Source organism: Parus major, chromosome 4 (assembly GCF_001522545.3).
Source record: "Parus major isolate Abel chromosome 4, Parus_major1.1, whole genome shotgun sequence".
NCBI classification, from domain to species: domain Eukaryota; kingdom Metazoa; phylum Chordata; class Aves; order Passeriformes; family Paridae; genus Parus; species Parus major.
The window spans coordinates 60,949,052-60,970,072 of NC_031771.1; the positions used below are offsets into that span (position 1 = coordinate 60,949,052).

General features: G+C 37.6%; 1 protein-coding gene across 12 annotated transcripts in view; it reads right to left on the bottom strand.

The window, feature by feature from the left end:
• NSD2 (nuclear receptor binding SET domain protein 2) overlaps positions 1-21,021 on the bottom strand; it is a 98,985-nt gene that overhangs the window by 39,788 nt on the left and 38,176 nt on the right. For 9 of the 12 annotated variants that reach the window (XM_015623895.3, XM_033513745.1, XM_033513744.1 and 6 more), the window contains 4 exons: positions 19,963-20,588; positions 4,775-4,940; positions 1,073-1,239; positions 209-700 (listed from right to left, as the gene is read on the bottom strand). In XM_015623895.3, coding sequence (XP_015479381.1) covers positions 209-700; positions 1,073-1,239; positions 4,775-4,940; positions 19,963-20,559 — 1,422 coding nt within the window. In that variant the 5' untranslated portion in view covers positions 20,560-20,588. Of the gene's footprint in view, positions 1-208; positions 701-1,072; positions 1,240-4,774; positions 4,941-12,459; positions 12,723-19,962; positions 20,589-21,021 lie in introns of those variants that run through there. The other 3 variants (XM_015623897.3, XM_015623903.3, XM_015623902.3) reach the window with 3 other exon arrangements.

The following is a 21,021-nucleotide window of genomic DNA, read 5'->3' on the forward strand; positions in this document are numbered from 1 at the left end:
TCCCCCTTCCCCCTATTTCTGTCTAGAATAAGATTTGATGCAGGCATACCTTGTCAAACCCAGAGTATTATGGATTGTACAATAATAACTAATTTTTGTTTACTAAAGACGTTTCTTTAAGTACAGAAAAGAGAAAAGGCAATCAACAATAAAAACAATTAAAAAAATAATAAAAAAAAAAATAAAATCAACAATAAAAGAGACTAACCTCATCTCTGTACTTCTGACAAAAGACCAGAAACTGAGATACTGCATCGCCCTTTCTGCTTCGTGGAGTAGATGCTGGAGTTTTCTTTCTATTGAGAGGGGAGCCTATCCCTCTTTTGGATTCTGCCTGTTCAGATGACTTTTGAGGAGTAGTATTCTTATCCTCCAACTGACTGCTCTCTTGAGTATCATCAGTGGCAGACAGTTTTGATGTCCTTCTCCTCCTCTTGCTGGGAATGCCAGACTCCTTCATCGATTTCAGATTTGGAGTGGTTTCTTCATTTAAGTAGGATGACTCATCCATCTCCTCCAAGGGTTCCACAGCAATGCCAACCTCCTTTGCCACTCGAGGATTAAGATGAGGTCTGTCCCTGATATAGATGAAGGTGTACTTGGCCTTGCGCTCCTCCACTGTCATGGCCACGGCTTCACTGGCTTGCTTCACGCCCATCTCCCACTGCGGCCGCAGCTTCCCTGACACGGGCTTTAGCATCTGCAAGAGGAGACAACCGTGAGAGGAATCTGCCTGCTTGTGATTTCAAAATGCTGACACTAACATAAAACAATCCCAAGAGAGTAATTGTCATGCAGATCTGTAATTCAGAGCTCAAATGGAGCTGTATTTGGTAGTACTAATACCACACATGAATCCATGACAAGACAGAAGAGTACTAATTTTTACTGAGTAACAGTGGTAAATCACCCCATCCTTTGCAGCTGTAAATGAAATGTAAGACTCCAAGCTCCTGTGAAACAAGCAGTCTTTAAAATTTTTATAATACCTACTTATATCTGTTATATCTGTACATACCTGTAATGTTTAAATAAAAAACTCTGAGTCTTGCCTGATTTGGTAACCTCTTACCTTTATTTTCTCTGCTTTAGTGAGGGCTTGTCTTGCACTCTCTTGGCATAATTGTTCAAACTGATCTTTTTCTTTGAAGGGCACCAGGCTCTTCTCAAATATCCAGGCTCTCTCTGGGGCATCTCCAAAAAACTGAACATGATATTGACGAAAACTCTTTTTCTGTCCTGAAAATTAAAAAAGCACATGTATTTAAAATACAGACTCTGGGAAGTCTCTGCTTCAGACCTGAAGTCTTGTAAGCTGCTACAGTTGCCATAACAAAAGCACAATAAAACTGGATAACCTTTCAAAAAACCACTTAAAACAGCCTGAAAGTGTCTGAGATATAATGTATGAATTCTGACCCAAAAGCTCAATAGTTTAATTCCCAGCAAGAACATGCTTGGCTAAATTAACTCGAGGTTACAATCATCTGTCAGTTTTCCATGTATATTAACTTTACATGTAAGTCTGGGTATTCCTGAAAATGAATTCAGCATTTATTTCTCAATGAACACTGAGAAAGTTCCATAGCTTGGAAAGCTTCTGCACTCAGCCTCCTCTCTGAGTCTCCTAAACTTTATCTTTTAATATTCTTAAACATACTTCAGATGGATACTTCATCTGGTTTTAACCCTTGCAATCAAAACTTCCTATTAATCAAGATTTTTCAGGAATCCAAGAAATCAATCAAGATTTTTCAGGAATCTAAATAATCAAATAAAGGATTTGGCTGGTGGAAGGGAGAGTGGAGTGATAAGAGTCCAATTTTGAAACCTAAATAAGAAACTTTTTTTTTTTCCTCTAAAACAAAAAATATTCCCCTTTTTCTCCTAGGAAAACAAGAGGAATATTGTCTTGCTGTGGTACAATACAGGCGTACAACCTCTCCCTTTGAAAGGTCTCAGCTATTCCACAGGGAAGGGGGAATAAGCCACTTTCAAAATTCATCAAAGGGTTCATAGTTAGTTAATAATGAATTTCTAAAAAGCTGAGGTAAGAGATCACAGATTAAGATGTCCTCTAACACCTTGCTCATTAGAACTTGTAGATTTGCTAAGTGTTCAAATTATGGTCTTCTTTAAAAATAGAAAATGTTTTAACCCCCATTTCTGTGCTTGCAATTCAATCCTGCTAGATCCTGCTCCCTACAGTATCTGTGGCTCCCCCAGTGTCACCACACCAGTTTGTCCAACACATAGACTGGACAGCAGAGGAACTCAAGTGAGGATGGACACCCACTAGGTACAAATAACAGCCAAAATTCTCTGTTACAGATGACTTCAAACTAGGTCTAGATTCCAACAGGAAGACACCACATGTTTTCAGGCTTAGTCACCAAACAGATCTATGAAATTGCTTCACACACTATTTTTGGGATTTCCAGAGCTAGAAAGAACTTTCTTTTCATGGTGATTCAGCTGATGGTTATTTTAATAGGGGAATAATCTTGTTGTAAAATGTGGTATCTGGAAGGGTAATATGAAATCAATCTAATTAATGATATGGGCAAAAATTTTAATATATCCATGTGATGTTTTATAACAATTACAAACTTATGCTATATATAAAAACATCTATGAGAACTACAAGAACAATAATGACTCGTCTGAGATCAGACAGGAGAATCTAGAGGAAGGGCAGAGGCAAAGTCTTGAGATTGTAAACATCACACATCCAATGAGTAGTCTAACATATGTTCCTGATGCACAGTCAGGAACAGTTCTCTTGCACAGTAATTACTTTGTGCTCATCAAGAAAGTGTTTAAGGAGTGACTACAGAGCTCTTGTGTGTTAATCTATGACTTTGTCTATTTTACCAGGATGCCCTGGCTGCACACAGAGATGCCACAGGCCATGTTTCCAACCACCTGTAAAGAGCTGCCAAGAGCCCATTTTCCAAGCAGCTTTGTGTCTGTGCTCCTTTTGCACTGTAAAGTTGGACAGCCGTAAGGAGACTAAATTATAGTGCCTGCCACTGGAGTCACTAAACCTAGTGGGGAATATCCTCTCAGAGTTGAATCTGTACCAATGGTCCTGGATAAAATAATGCATTAATTACATTGTTACATAGGGAAACTTAATTTTTGGCCCACAGAATCCTGAAACAACTAGTTGGCAGTTTGGGAGTGTTCTGGGAACCCACCACTTCCCTGGTGCTTCTCTGTATCTGAGCATCTGTGGTTGACCACAGCCAGAGACAGGATATTCAATGAGATGGAGCTTTAGCTAGACTCAGTACAGACTTTCTTACTTTCCCACAAGTTGAAAGTTATTAATTTTTATCAAGCCTAATCAGCTGGAATGATCAAATCAAGTATCAACACACAGAAATTCAGACTTTTATAAACACTTGAACCTAAGCCTAGAAATGAGAAATACAGAGATGTAGCTCAGTATTTCTACAACTCCCTGATGAAAGACCTTTCCTTTTTGCAAGAAGAGACTTATGATAGTGCCTAAATAATAGAGTAGGTGGAAGGTAAGACACATATCAGAGTGCACTTAATAGTCAGGATGGCTGCCCAGACCCTGACTAAACTCCTCAAGAAAAGGCAGGCCCAAACCAACTCCAGAGCAAATATGAGAAATCACCAACATTCCCATTACTTCGAAGAGAGTAAAATTAACATTACAAAGTACATGGGCTCTTCTTTCTGTTAGTGCTTCCCAGGCCACATTCAGACATTTGGTATTGGGTTTTTCTGGGTATGGATCCATAATTTCTGATAAAGATGTACCATGAAGATTCTTGACAATGAACATAAACCTTGCTTCTTTCAAGGAACAGAGTAATTGTAAGGAACAAATAAACAGCTCTACTACTCTCAAAATCCATCTCTTTATGTCATAATAGACCTAGTAATCCAGAGACTAATAATGACAGGGACTGCCTAATCCAAACTCTGAAATCAGACTGCTACAAGGAAAATTTGTCTGAGGAGTCTATAAAAAACATTCCAAAACTGTATTATGAATGCTTGAAAAGGTTCTCAAGAAGCCATTTAGTTTACTACCAATTTTGAATCCAGCTACAATCCTAGAGACAGTAATTCAATTTGTTCGTAAAAACCTCCTATGAATGAGATCACACCATTTCTCTGGTCAATCCACCCCAATGCTTCACTGCCTTCAGCCCTTCCAGCTCTTTCCTAATGTGTAGTCTAAACATTTATTGATACCAAGCCTCAAAAGTTTCAGGTATCAGAACAGAGAACAAAGGTGAAAATGAGATTAAGAAATTTTACAGATTCACACCTAAAAATTTCATTAACACTTGGTAGTTCCTGCATTTAAAATCAACCAATAATTGTCTGTAGATACCAGTATTGACTATGAATCAGAGAAAATTTGGTTGCCTGAATTATGGATTGCTTTTAGTAAACTGGAATCATCAGGAATATTTAATTCCCATCAGCTTAAATAAAACTTTTAGCCTGTATCAATTCACCAAGCATCTCCACGGAAACAATGAAAAACACCAACAGGTTTGGTTTTTCCCTTTTTTTTAACAAGACTCCACACAGTTTGACAGATCACATTTTTGGTATCTTTCAGAGAACACTCAAGTTAAAAGACACACTGCTATATATGCTCACAAACAGCATTTACATGATTTTAACATTCCTGTTGACAAGTTGCCGATCAACTGCATACATGAAGAACAGAATTCTTCCAAAGGAATCATTTTGTATACCTGAAGGAATCTGAATAACATACCTTTTAGTTTAGTGTAGGCATGGAGAACAGGATCAGCAGAAACCATACATGGCCACCAGGGGAAACCAGACACTTTTGACCACACTAGATCTCCTATATTATACTTCAACAGATGGATTTTTTCCTCTTTGATGGTACTTTGAGTTGCATCTCTCTTAGCAGGAGCCTTAAATGATTAAAAAAAAAAAAAAAAGCCAAACTGATCATCATCTTTTTTTAGATATGCACCAGTGGTGATAGAAGGAGGAAAATAAGAAACAGTTCATAAGAATAAAGAGCTGTCATGTTTGCTAGTAAACAATTATTGCATTTCATGTGTAATGAAAACTTTAAGTCATAGCCTTTGCTCTCTAACAGTGAAAAAATTCCACATTCCAGTTACGGATTTGTTTTTAATTAGAAATATTAGCGAGTAAGCTGTGGTTTCCCTTTATCTTTTCAAATAACTGCTGAGAGACCATCAGGAAGGCTTACTTTGATTCCAAATACATTACCTGAGCACTGGATGTAAATGTGGAAGAGTCAACCTCCCTCTCTACTGAATATTATGAATCAAGTTAAGTGCTGTGCACACAAATGTACTATTAGATTTTAAAATAACATCAAAAAAACCAAAACCAAACAAAAACCTCAGATGAGAACAGACTGAAATACTGTCTTTATGTCTGAATAGAAACTACATAAATAACCAGTTCTAAAACCCCAAGCCCTCCATCTTTCAGCTGTTTTTTCACACACTGAGAACTTGTAACATGAACCATTCCCCATATACTTCTGTGAGATTTTTTTTCTGTTCCATTCTAGCAGTAAAAGTTTGTGAGTGCTCCATTGATGCTCTAAAGCTATTTTAGCTATTGGAAAACAATTACAGAACTATTTCCACTTCAAGGGATAGGTACACAGGTGTTTCATGTTCCCCTATGACAGATGTATTTTTACTACATCATAACAAAATTCAGCAACACAGACATCTATTCACCAACTAAAATTCATTTCACAGAGTTGGCTGCATTTTGTCTTTTTGGATTCATCTGTTCTATTTGATATAAATAGAGTACACCTTTACCTAGGTAAGCACAGAAGGTATCTCATTACAGACATATCACATATTTTATAAAATCACGTATTTTGGATCTCCTTTTTAATTTTCTAGTACTAAATTTATATGCAACATTCATCATTCATCTTGTATATACCAGCTTATCATTCAGAAGGCAGCTAAAATTAATTAAAAGTGGCAAGAGGAAAGAAAGAAGATAGTTAAGAAAGCAGAAATTCAGAATTTAGAAACAAGTACTTGGAGCATTACGCTGAATCAGAATAGATCACTTCACCTTGCACAGATTTTCAAATCCAGATAATTCTTCCATAAATAATTACACATTATTTTCCAAACACAGACAACTGAAATCTTTGATGTGCTGCAACTGCATAGAGATTAATTTGCAACTCAAACACAGAGGTAGTACATGCAGTCAAAATCCCTAAAACTCAACATACTCAGAAATCCATTTCTCAAAGCTTTTAAAGCTCTGCTTGGTAAACATACATGAAGCTGTGTCCTCTGATTGCCAGGGACAATTACTCATCCAATGATTCAGCTTTTCTGATGAATTCAGACCTGGTTCATGTGACTCCAGTTAGAGCTATGTTCCCATGTCTCAAGGTTTTTGGCTCTCGGAGGATTCTCTAAGACTGTCAGAAAATCCCTCCTGTGAATTTGCTTCAAGTCCAGCACTCTCAACAGATCTAAAAGATTCTGAGCAGATGTGAAAAATCAAATGCTCTTTCTAGCAGCTAAACATGATATGTTAAGTTATGATTAAAAGCTTAAAATTAAGAAGCCCATATGACAGGGGCAGGTCTAGAAAAACATTCATCCTAACAAACACAAACCAACTTCAGCATTCCAACTGAAAAGGTAGGATGAAATTTTTTTTCAATGAGTCAACTCTTCAGAAATGTGAAAGTTACTGAGGAGTCTGAAACTCATTTTTAATTTATGACTCCCTGTATTCTTCAGAAAGTGCAACTAAGCTACAAAGATTTATGACTCCAGTCTGAGTGGGAGCTGGCTGGAATAATGAAAAGGCTCTAGTACTGCTTCTAACTGCAGCATAATATAAAATGGGTGGAAGAACAGGGGTGAATATCACATTCCAATCTGTCTGCAAGCACTCCACAAAATTTTAGAAATGCCCAGAATTCTTTTACTATACTAACTGGATGACAATAAAAAACTTGAAAATGACAGGCTCTGACAAAACCTGCAAGGTTTATCTATGGCATACTTACGATTTTTTTCTATTGATAAAACATTCATACTTTAAAAGAACTGCAAAATACAACACAGCATTCTATATCCATGGAGCTCTCATATGAGATTTTTTAAAAGTCTATAGAAAATATCACCATTTGCTCACTTCCATCTTACTTTCCCACACCATTCTGGTTGAATTTGATTTTCTCATTCCAGGAATTGCTCTGATGTATGCAATAGGTATCTCAATAGTAAACAATGAGGTGCAATTTCTGGCACACACTTTGGACATGCAGCTGTAGGACATCAACAGTTTCTTTAATACTTCCTCTCAGAAACATTTTGCAAACCAAATGCAGTCATATGTATAGATTTTACTTCAGCATCCAGGTAGGATTATTTTAATTATTAATGCAAGGGGAGAAAGAAATAATTTCTAAACAAATTTGCCACCCACTCCCCTCATGGTTATCTCTCTTCTCATACACTGAGGACTGAAGCTTCTTTATGAGATACTTGTATTCTCTCCATTTTTGAAGAATAAGAGATCACTGTCAAGTTACAAATTGGTATAGGAAAAAAAAATAATTTAGCTTGCAGTTTCCTTTTTCCTCCCAAAGGAAATAGAAATTGCAGTTTAGGGAAGTCTGAACTCATAACAATATGGGGTCAGACAGCACAGGGCATCTGACTGCACCCATGGAAGATGGAGAGGCAGGACTAGAGGCACAGTCTTGTGGGCTGTGTGAATGCATCAGAGGACAGGGAACACCTCCTCCTCCTGCAAGGCCCGACCAGTTCTTCCTGAGATGATACTTAAGCAGACACATTAAGATGGGAGACTCCTGGTTTAGATCACAACAGTAAACAATGGGAATTCCACAAAAAAAAAAAATAAATCAAACTATTTTATAATATCTTCCCCTCAAATTTTGGCTCCTTTGTGTCTTTTTCATGACTCTTCATTTCTTGAAATTGTTCTCATTTATAATTAGATCTCCTAGCCACTAATGTCAATAGGCTTCCTGTGCTGCAGAGGAGCACAGAACACTCTCTGCTTCTGTCACTGTTAAGTCTGTATACTTATGCATATACATATACATACTACCCTGCATATGCCCCATCCCATTACCTTTTACTGCAGTTTTGCCAGAATTAAAACCATTTAATTGCAGAATTTCCTCCACCTCTCCTTCCTTAATTACAGGCAAGCTCTGTAGCCTGAGGAACTCCCACTTCAGCCACTGCAGCGTCACCTTAGCCCCAAACTTTAAACCAGTTATGCTAAACAACAGAAGGAAACAGCTTGGGAATCAGATTACTTTTCTACTTTAAGGAATTTGAGGATTTTGTTCCCCTTTCAAACACGAGACTACAGAGAATTTACATACATGTGCAATGCTGAGGTGAGGACTCCCACACAGACTAATTCTAACACTGAATACACAAGCCATTCCACAGGCTCTGCACTACTCAGTGTAGCAGACACAGAAATTCCTGACTTTCTACTTTATTTTGTCCAGGAGGATGTGGAACATGAAAATGGAGTAATTCCTTTATAGCAACTGAGTTTTTCTTTGAGAAATTATAACTTGAAGAGAAGCGGCATACTCAAAAACTCATCTGGGCCAGAAGCTGCAATAGGCGGAGAAGGACTGAAAAACAAAACAAAATTTAGCATGCCTTTCCTCTTTCCTTAACATATGACAGATTTGTTTGTCATTCCCTCAGCACTTTCATGGGCAATGAGTGACAAGCAGATTGACAGGAATTTACAACACTGCTGACAGCATTCTACCAACCCAAAGAAGTGGCTTGGCCGTAAAAAACACTGGTATTTAATTAACTTTGGCTACATTTGCTCAAAAGAATCCAATCAACTTCCATTTAGTTCTAATCTGCCTAAGGAATATGACAGAAGAACAGACCATGAGTAATAGGACATTTCACAGCATAAAAGTATCTTAAAATGACCAAAACCAAACTCATTTAAGGACAGCATCTTTATTCTATGGAGAGCCTTAGGTTTGTTTGTAGACTCTGAAATGAAAACATCATGATGAGTGTTTAGTAAACAAGGGAGATAGGTACTTTATTATAAAACACCTAGAAGGCTTATTAGGTTGTGTCACATTGAGATTACTTTATCCATTTTAAAAGTACTCAGTAATTTGTGTGTCTTTCAGCTATTTTGTGTGTATACCCTCATGTGCACACATATGCAAGGAGTTACTATAACCCTTCAAAATTATTGCAAATTACCTTGAGCATCAAAAAACTACTACTTCACTACATAAACTTGAAAAGCTACAGAAATCATGAAAAAACCTTCCTCTGCTAATTATCACAAAGGGATTATACAAAGAACAATGCTGAGAACTGGTCAAGTGTACATCACAAGAATTTAATATGGACAAAAAAGTGTGAACAATTAAGACAAGTGAAAACAGTAAATGTTCTTTTCTGTGTAATGTAACTAGGAAGTACATATTGAACAGTTTAAGCTGCAGATACCTGGTATTTCCGTTTTCATTTTCAATTCAGTTTCACTCTGTACCAAACAACTTCCACTTTCACTGTATCAGAAGGCCCTGCTACAAACACAGACTGCTGGAGGCCCAGTTACAGGCCAGGAGAAAAACAAAGCTCCTCACATTACAAAGAAGCTAAACCAAAATAATCAAGGCCCCTAAACAGAATATATGCAATTAAAATGTATTTTGAAGTTAGAACAAACAAACTTAGTCAAACCTGTTTCTTTCCTGTGGAAAAAGATACGATTTATTATGGAAAAATCTAAGATTGGTTGCTGACCAAACCCACATTATTTTTCTCTTCCTGCTATCTACTTGTGCTGTGCTTCATCAACTAAAACTCCTATTGTCTCTCATGGACCTGTGTAATGAAAATAGAAGTGAAAATGTTTTGTCTTGTCTTGCCTGTCTATCAGCACAGATAAAGAACTAAGGAAATGGTTGCAGAAAAAACTCCATTATTTTCAGAGTTCAGGAGAGGTGGTTGGTCTGTCTGGAGAAGGGAGCAACAGAAGAGAACAGATGGTTTTTATAATATTTTGCCACTTGAATTCCCCAATGACTAAGGACATTATAACCTAAAAGACAAAAAATCAAAGTAACAGGACAACAGTCCCATGCCTTCCTTCCTCAAAAAAACACCATAACAATTATGTTCTTAGAAAAGCTCTTGTTTTGTGAAAAATGCAGGGATTTTGCGTGACAAAAGACAAATCAACGTTCATTCTTCAGCCAAAGGAACCCAGGGATGCATCCGATGCATCCATGGTCCCCAAGAGTGACACCCTGTCATTCCCACCAAGAAATGGCTGCTTCTCACTCTGTGACTGATGACAAAAATCTCATTAACTCAAATCACTTCAAACCTCAAAATTACAACTACAGCTGATCAAAAGCAATGCAAACTCCTCAATATGTACTATTGCTTCAAATGAAAAATGTGGCACCTTAAGTCTGTTAAGCAATGGCCAGTGTTCATTCTAAGTGATTCTGTCTATAAAAATACAGTATCCTCACAAACCTAACTGCCTAACTGGTTTTTAAAGTTTTTTTTCAAGATTAGAATTCACACATTATAGTAAATCTGTTTATCCCCAAAGGGTCTGAGAAGCCCTATGTTTATCTAAATAGCTCCCACCTTCTGGGATGTGGGGGAGTATATTTAGATAGTAAATGACAAGTAACTGAACACATTAAGAATAAAACTAAAGTTTTTTTGCTTGTTCTATTCCGTTCACTATGTAATGGAAGAATACTGTGCAATTACATACTTGGCAAACCACTGCATACAGAGAGAATGTTTCCAGCAGAAGAGTAAAGAGTAAACCAGAACCTCATAAGATTAAGGAAAAATCTGGAATTATTACAACAAAATGGAGAAGGATAAGGAAACTAAGAAAGAAGCAGTGAACTGGCAAAGTTTTACACTCTGTCTTCAAGAAAACAGAAGAGGACACTTCAACAGTGCACTCAAAAGACTTCAGCTCCCAAAAGGCCATTGCATCCATAGCTGCACAATTAAATCTGCAACAACTTCATAAAATATACAGTGAACTAAAGACTACTGAGGGGGAAGAAGACATGAAATGTCTGCATCAAAACAGAAAAGCAAACAAACTCTATTCTGAACTGGCTTATTATAACAAACTAGAGATTCACCTAAAATCCTCCAATTCAATTTTGAGAGCAATTACATTAAATGTATTTCATCAAGTTATCTTTCATTTTCTTCAACTAACCAATTACTTAATTTGTTGTATCACTAAAAAGGGGGTCAAATCAGACAGTGTGGAAAATTGTTTCCAGAAGACAATATATTTCCATCTTCCAGCCACAATCCAGACTATTTTTTCCCCTCAACATGCTTACATGGTAAAGCCATAAAGTAATGTCAAAAAATGCTGAAGAAAATCACTGCAGATCTGAAAACTCTCCTGTGCTGGCTGAGGCTGTTTGAAACCACTTAAGTTTTATGACAATGGGTTTGTTTCCTTCCCACAAACTCTTCTAAAGCAGTGAGTGGACAGTAGGTTGAGTATCACCATCTGGGACCCTTCTCTCCAAAAGGGAAAGCAAACAAAAGACAATAAAATTAATTTAAGTTTAGACAGGGTTTCAGAATATAGGCTGTGGATTTTAAAACAAGACAGAAGTTCAAATTTGTCTTTCAAATCAAGCAGCAAACTCCTGGTTCCATTTCAATGATTTTTTTTTTTTCTGGCTTTGGTTCTCTCATTAGCAAGTCTCTAGCAGATGAGAAAATTTCATTTAAAAGCAAATCTGTCTACTCAAATCAGCAGCCCTCCTTTACCCAAACACTATATAAGCCAGTATTTCAGACATAAACTTAACATGATATTTTAGTAACTAGGACACAACTCTTCTTTCAGAGTAAAGAGTTGAAGAGAAACAGATTCAATCACTCACAGATTCAGTAAAATATAAGTTCTGGAGCAGTTCTCAATCCTCAGTCTTTCTTAAAATGTGGAGATTAGTTTCTTTTAGCTGTTTTACTGAATTTTTGCATTTTCATTTAGATGACCTCCTAAATTTTAAGTTACTGGCTTATTAATGAAAGGTTCCATATTTCAGAAATTTAAACTAGATAATGTTTGATCAGAATGAGTAAGCCCACCTTTTATACCGAGAAACAGAGGAAGATTTCTGCCTACATCCTGTGTATCTAACCTTCATCCATCCTCAGAGGATTAAACCTTTGATGTGGTATCTGGGTATATAAGACAGTGTGGATACAACATGCTACAGAAGTCTGTAAAAACATAACTTTAGAGCCATGAGGAACACTGGCATGAGAAATTATTGTTTCTGAACAATTTCCATATGAACTTCACACAGGATAACAGAATGAAAGCTAAATCATCTCAGCATACCTACAGATTTTCAGAATGCCATATCCATATGTAGCTTGTTATCTGCATGTACCACAGTTTCACATTCTTCAAGATCAGAATCTGTAACAGGACCTTATCTTTAGCACTCTTCTACACCCTTAGAGTTTTCCCAAGACACTTTCTGAACAGGTATCCTCCTCTTGTCAGCTCACAAAAGTCCAGGACAGCATGGGTACATGTTCTGAATCCTAGTATTGTTAGAAAACTGAAAAACCCAAGTCCAGACAGCACTGCCAAAAGGACACTAGATTTATAGGACACTGTTTTCTGATGAAGGCAGAGACTTATCTCTATCATGTTTTTTTAAACAACAAGAACACTTCTGAGGGCAGCTGACTAAGCTTAAACAGAACAAACGCTGATTTAGCATAAAAGGGCTGTTAGTTAACTAGTATTTCGACATAGTTCAAGTACTACTTTGCTTTGGAGGTCAGACCTTTAAAATTAATTCCTATACCTAAAGGCAGGTACAAGAAGTTCCACAGGTTCTGCTCTTACATATACCTAGCAGGTCCTCTCCTCTTGTACAGATGAAATGCCAAATCAGTGGTTAATAAGCCTGAAACAGGTGGGGGGAAGACAACCAAGAAAATCCTGAACAGATAGACATTATCTTAACTTGGCAATGCTGAACTTATTTCTGAAACATTTCTTATTTCCAGAAATAAAAATATACAGAAAACCTGGGAAACCCCAGTCCCACATGAATATTAAAAAAGGGCAATCTTTGCAGTGCAAAAGCACTAAAAGTAAACAAAGTGCTGTCAATTCCAGCAGAACTAAGATCCCAAATTGTTCCACTTCATCACAAGCATCCACAACATACACTCAAGTTGACATTTATTTACCAAACAAACAAAACAGCAAAAGTAAACAAAATCAAGCTTTTCTAGCATTAGTTGCTGCTATGAGGTCACAAATTCACTTCCCTTCCTCATGCATGCATACTGGGGCTTGTCTAACAAAGATATAAGCAAGATTCTGTTTTCCCTCTTCCAGTGAGCTTCCAAAATAGTAATGTTTAAAAATGGTCCTTCTGGGAAGGGAATTAATTTCTGATCATAGACAACCTACAGTTTTAGCTACTGCCATTTTATGTTGCATAGGAGCACAACTCCTGTAGGTACTTTAGGCATCCACAAAAAGCAAAAACATAAACGTTAACCCACTTGAATCTCTTTATTTATAATAGAAAGATGATGAAATATGGTAATAGACGAACATAAAATTAGTGTCTGTGGACAAAGACCTCTTTTGGAGAACCTAAAATTCATCTACCCTACATGAAATCCACCCTAAAACAAGAAAACTTGCAAAGGAGGCTGAACCCACTGCTCCAAGACAGATCAAAATATTTTGCTTTTGCTATTTTGCCGAAGGATTAATACAAAGTATCTTTCTTTCTTGACAGAAGGGGACTATAAGGGCCAGAAATTACATCTGGTACAGATCACTTATGTTTCCCAAAGATCTGCCTGTAAATCCAAGTAACAACCCTGAACTCCAGACCTAACTCCTTGCTACATGTGAGACTCTGACAGGCGTTATTTTGGTTAAGCAGAACAATGAGCAGAGTGACAAAGGCTTTGCCACATCTTGGACAAAAAAAAAACCAAAAAACAAACAGTGAAACTAGCAGCAAATTCCTTGCCAAAGCAACCTAAAGTGGTCAATACAGGAGGAGGAAAGTGAAAAGCTGAGATTTTAAATCATTTAAATCATGGCATTACCTGTGCAACGACTGAAAATAAATCTGGTCAACTTATAAAACCAGAAACTGCCATTAATCTCTCAACACCATCTGCTGCTGACATGTAAAGGGAAGTTAGTTCTTCCAAAGATGGCTTACTCACCACTTTACTTCATCTGTCATGTCCACCATAATGGCCAAAAGACCAAAATAAAACAGATAAAATAGGAGAAGCTTTGGAATACACAAATCAATGATAAATATGAAAAAATGCAAGAGATGCTGACATTCCTTGAATTTTACTTAGCTACATCTGGTCAGTTTATAATGAAAAATAATGAAACTGAGAACAGTCCAGAAAATCATTAACATGCCACTGTATGTGTTCACAAGACATTTGTATTTTGAATGTCCTGTACTATTCTGGTTCCTTATTCTCAAATAAATCACAGACAGCAGAACTCAAAGGACAGCACAGTTCAGAAACAGGGTAACATGAAGTAGCATTCTGGAATTGCTTCTGTAATATGTGGAACAACACGCTAGGACTGGTCAGGCTGAAATTAAAAACAGAGCAGGTTTGTGACAAATCTATACAACAACCAGTAACAGAAGTCCATGATCTCTCTATAATTATGAGAGAATCTAGCAAAACAAGTAGGTAGCAAATTGAAAAGGTGAAAGAGCTGCTCTAGTGCCCTGTTACTTAATGTACTGGGTGTAAAAAGCTCAAACTGGCTCAAAAAGAACCCAAGGTCTCCTTCCACTAATTTAGCCATCTACAGCCATTAAATACAAAGTCACCAGCTCCAGAAATCTGAGTCACAAACTGCTGGAGGTTGAATATATTCTAAAGGAGCATCACTCTATGATTTTTGATATCTGTACTCTCCATTATGCCACCTCCACTGAACCCTACTCCAAGCTCAGGTGCTGAATTAAATGACTCCTTGATCCAACTTGGTAGTGCTATTCTTAGATAGCATTTTTTTCAACACTTCAATATATTATTTCGTACTTGATTTGGATTCTCCCACTAATGTGTTATGAAGAGAGAGGGCAAAAACTGTATTTAGGTAATATTTACTGAGACAACAGTTTTACGTAAAAAGTGTACTTAATTCAGCCACTTTTACATACAAGAACACAACGTCTGGTATGGAAAGCCTGAACAAATACTCAGGCTTTCTGCAATTAATTTTGTACCCACTGTGAGAGTGCTCGTAGCTTCTAATCTCCCCTCAAACCAGTATAATGCCGTATGTTTTTTGGTGCTTCTTAAAGAACAAGTAGTTCTTTAAGATACTTTTCCAATGAGGCATTAAGAAAAAACAATTTAAAGTTCTGAAGTAACAATTACTGCTGCACATCATGAGCTGCTTAGCACTAACAAGTTCTCAAGGCTTAGCTAAACTTAATTCGTTACTAAGGGCTAATGCAAAACAGTAGTTCAGAAACTCTTCCAAAAAGGCTAAGACATTATTTCTGTTGCTCCTGAAAGGATCACCCAGAAGAGATTTTTAGGATTACTCCTCCTTTGGGATCGTGGTGACATCAGCCAAACAGGCTGTGTTATCACTCACCTGAAGACAGGAGCTGATACTTCACGACAGTCTATTAAAAAGGAAAGCATAACTGAGTTTATTTTATCCTACAGCTACAGATCTTGACTCCTGTGGTAGCTTAGCTGCACATTTTGTGCAACTGATGATAAGAAACAATAAAGCCCTTCCCCTGAAAACACATACTTATTTTACTTTTTTTTTTTTTTTTTGAAATTAAGACAAAATGAGCAATCTCAGGATCTGGCTGTACCATCTGCAATGAGATAAAAAAAAGATAAAAATTGATGAACTCAATTCTCAATATTACAAAGGGAACATGTTGCTTTGTGCTGGCCTCTACCGATTAGATGCAAACATCAGAGAAATATCATCACCTTCAGTGGTCCCCAGGTTCCTGTATTTAGTTACCACAGACACAATTAGCAGATCATCCTCAGACTGTTTCAGTTCTACCCCTACTGGGTTTTTAAATCTTTGCCAGTATGCAGATATTGGATACAATGGAGCTAGCCAGAAAGTTTTTCTCTGTGAAGATTAAACTGCAACATAAACATATGACAAGGACTAGTGGAATTTCTCCAGCAATTTGCAGTTGCCCCCCACGTAGCTACTGCAAGGTCATTATAGGCCATATCCTGCAGAGAGAGAGTAAAAACCTGCCAAGTTTCTGGTATAATACTAGAACTACAAGAACAGTAGATAGAAAGCTATGTGGAAGGTACAGTTTTTGGATCATGTAGATACATTACGCAGCTGGAAACCTTAAACTAGCAAGCAGAGCAGAGTGGGGACTTCCAGGTTTGTTCTGGACACAGTGCTGCTGCTTTTGTGAGCTACTGCACCCGTGCTGGGAAGGCAGGCCAGGAAGCCCAGCCAAAAGGGCAAATTGCCATTTGCAGGCCCTCCCAGCTTCTGCAGACCCAGCTCAGATGTGCCAGGATCACAATACTGAGCTGCTCCCACGGTCAGAGTGCACAGACCTACCCTGGGACCCACAGCTTTGAGAGCTGTAGATGTATGTACTCTGTTTCCTATACAGAAACTCTGAATTCCTCTAGGGATCATACTTGGATTACTTCATATTAATATATGAAATAAACCTCTGGCATTCTCCTCCAAACACGACTGCTTCACTTCTAACACAAGCAATGAGTAAGAAAATCTCATTCCTCACTGGTAGCGAAAACAGTGACATGAAAAGCAGTCGGGACAAAACCCAGCCCCAGAGCACATGAGCAGCGACTGGAGCCCAGGAGTCTGGTGTTCATTCAAACCTCTAACACGTGATATACCCACCACCCTTAACAGGACTTTCAGGGGTGCACTACCTTGGCATTGAAGTTGCTAAACCAAGCCTTATCATGAGAGGCCTGGATTTTAAAGTAAACTCCTCAGGTAGAGAGATACTGGTGTGGACGGAAGAACCATGAAAAGAGGGAGGTAGGGAGGCAGGAGGAAAGAGCCAAAGGTTGTGCCACTTTATCTCCTTTACCCTGGGAAAATGAAAGCATTACAGCTGTTTCTCAGAGGCCTGGAAAAGCTGGTGGTTATCAACAGAAATCTAACTCACGTCAGAGCTGGGTAGATCACATTTATTCCCAGCTGAAAACTAACTCACAGACAAGTTTTAAACAGCCTTCATTTCTGTTCACAAAAAATGCCCAAACAACAAGAACACCCAACAGCAGAGCACTGGAACATTTGTTATGTGATACGCCTCTCACCTCAGTGCAATAGTAATCTGCTATGTCCATCACACAGAGATATAATTACCCTACACAAAAGGCAGCATTTGAACCATGGTGATTTTTGCTAAATCAAAAGACTAAGAGGCTGGACAACAAGAAATTGAGAGAGAAACCAACTGAAAAATAAAACCAGACAAACGGGTTTTGCATTAACTTGTGACCTACAATAAACAGGTATCTGAGCGCAAAATTAATCAGCTTTTACTTTAAGGATATTTACCTAATTTCCACCTTGCAGCCACAATCAGCTATATAAAACCACAGTATGATGCACTAACAGTAAGGCTTTGGATGCTGGCCATGAAATAACAGCTAGAGCCTGAAACCAAAGCTAAGATATTACCGTTACCATCAAAGAAAACACATATATGTCACAAGCCTGACAAGTACTTGTGGAAAAATGTTGGAAAAATCTCCTTCACACATTCCCTCATGTTTGTTTTTCCTTATTTTAAACCTGACAGTTGCAAACCCTACCTATGAGAGAAAGAAAAGCCCCAGGATTTTCACAATCAAGGAGTTACATCATGAAATAACATCTTGCAACCTTTAAATGCTTCTCCTTTTGACCTTTGTGATTTAAAGTGCACTATGCTAGGAAAAAAAAAAAGAAGCCAAAAGCGTGACCCTCTGTTTCAAACTCTCTGAAAAGAACAGGGTTGCAATATTGCAAGGTCTGAGATCAAGCAGGCGGTTCCCTTGATTCGGTAGTGTGGTAGCTCTGGGGTTTGGCACAGGAGCAAATAACGCTATCACTCAGCAGCCACTGAGTGCCACTCTGGGAAACAGCGCTGGCGTGGTTTTCTCCCGACCATTTCTGCCCAAAAGACAACTCAAAGAAGCCAGACAAATCTTTCTTTCCATTTTAAATTAACTGCACACCAGGAAGGATTAAAGGTCACTCTTAATGGACAGCCAAAGTAAAAGGCTTCAGAACAAACTACATAGGTGAACATATTAAATATCAACTCCTTTTTCTGAAAAAAACTAACAAATCCACATAAATATGCTCTGGTTGTTAATGCTATTAAACATGCCACCTTTTAGTCCAATGTATCCTCATTAACAATGAACTGGAGAAAGAATTACTCAGAATATTGATTCTGCCCATACCTTTTACCTCTGAGTCATGTTTAAAAAAAGTCTGAACCAGTTAGTGTTAAAACACTCTCCTTAATAAAATCAAGGAAAACAAACTCTTGAACAACATTCCTGAAAACATGAGTAGTGATAATTTTAGGATAAATTATACATTCAAACCATAAACAAATGATAAATATTTCTGATACCCAGAAACACATTTACACAATTCTGTGAACTCATTTATTATTTAGCTTTATTGAAAAGAACTGTAAATAAAATCAGCAGAACAGCAGCTGTGTTTCTTCTCTGTATGTGTGACCTTGGAAGAAAGAATCAACAGGGCTGTGTTAATGGTAGGACTGGATGATCTTAGATGTATTTTCCAACCCACAATTCCACGTATAACTGCGGCTGACAGAAAACTGTAATGTACGTTCGGTTAAGGTGTACAAAAACAGGACCTTTAAACAATCTAAAGCATTCATTAACATTTACCATTGTTATACAATACCTTTCTGAATTATTCACTGAGAAACTTAATATACATAGAAGTATCCCTGCTATACAGGGTTTTTTCTCCGAGATAAAATTATTGCAAACCACATTCCTTAAAATGGAGTCTAGCAACAAAAGCTAAATAAAGGGGAAAAAGGGCTTCCCGCAGCATTCTTATTTAACAGCTTTGTACGGCAAATTGAAAAAAGTGAAATATCCATTTCTGCCAATGTTTAAAAGAAGCAAAACCCCAAAAGCTTGACCAGAAAATTAATGACACCAAATGTAAGATCTAGACATTTTCAATTAAAATAAGTCACTGGGTTATAGCAAGCAAAACAAGCTCTTTTTAGATGACAAATAGCCAGAGGAACTATATTCCAATTGCCAAAATCTGATGGCAGAGAGGCTGGTTGATTAGCCAACTGACTGTTTTTCTTTTAATTCAGAACCAGAAAGAGAGAAAAAGGTAGGGTTTTTTTCTGAAACCTCTGCTTATTAAGAAGCCAGAATATCTCATTCTCCAGGAGTTAAAGACCATCTCTGTAAGTAGAGGCCTCCTCAGCTCCCTTGCTCAGGTGCACATCCTGACTAGGTCTTGGCTACATGTCTAGAGGACATTTCTGTTTCATATATCACGTACTTCCACATGCCCTGATATTTGCTCTGGAGACTTACATCATTGATATGGAAACAGAATTTATGGGGTATTCCTATCCTGGGGAAGAAACAGGTACCAGAACTAGAGCTCATCTGTCCTTTGTTGAGACAAATCAAGGCATAGAAAATGACTCCGTGTTTGTGGGAAGCACCCACTAAATGCCTGAAGATGAACAAACACTGAAATTCCTGTATGATTAACAAACCTCACAGAAGACAGAAAACATAAAAAAAGTACTACCTTCTTTTCAGTGGTGCTTGAAGTCTTTGATACTAATGCTGTTTCAACAAGACCCTGCTCAAGTAAGGAGTCATATTTTATGCTTCTTTTTCTGCTTCTCCTCTCTTTGTTTGCTGGCTTTTGTTCATTTTCCTCCGACTGAGACACATCTGCACCATTGTCTCCACAAATGGAGGATTCAAAAAGAGGCTTCCCATTCATGTAGGTTTTAGTGATTTTCAGCTTTATTTCTGGAGAGCCATTCTTGATAGGAGTAGTGCTGGGGGGTGTTCCAACTCCCTTTATTTCCTGAGGTTCAAAGCGCAGCTTGGCATCTTGGGCCCCGGACTCGCCATTAAACACCCGAGAGGTCAGATCTTTCAATTTATCTGCTGGAATAAATGGAAGAGTCTCATGGCCATTATATTTTTGCATGACACCTTCCTGTAGAGTGGCAGAAAGTTGTGCTTTGCCCAAGTAGACAGAACATTCACGATTCACTTCACAATTCTGAGGTTTCCCATTGCTATTTCCAAGGATCTCTGGTACCTGCTTCATTTTGATGTAGTTAATTTTTTGAGTTAACAGTTGAGAACTTCTTTTGATGCTAAAGTCCATTCAGCCCAGATGTTTCCAGTCTTACACTGCTATATTAAGACAAAAAGACAGAAAATATGTTTAATAAGAAATGTCAAAAGCTATAAAGTATTCAGATAGACATCAGCACTAATATAAAACCCAATGTACTTCATTAGTTTTACTAAAAAAGCTTTGTTTACAATCTTCAGAGGCAAAATGCCTTAATATCTGTTAATATGCATTACAAAAAAAGTCCAAGGAAAACAGCTCTATGAATCATTAATTTTATTAAATCAAAAGTGGAAAGCAAAATCACAGCTTGCATTTTAACCATTTGTTAACCATCTACAGCATGGATGTTACCTACAATAATTACACAAAGGTACCGCACTATATAAAACAAGTAAGAGGTTAGACCTATAATAATATCACTAGTAACAACATAAACCAGATGAGTTTATCTCCAAGAGGTTGTGCCAGCATGAAAACCCCACAGGCTGT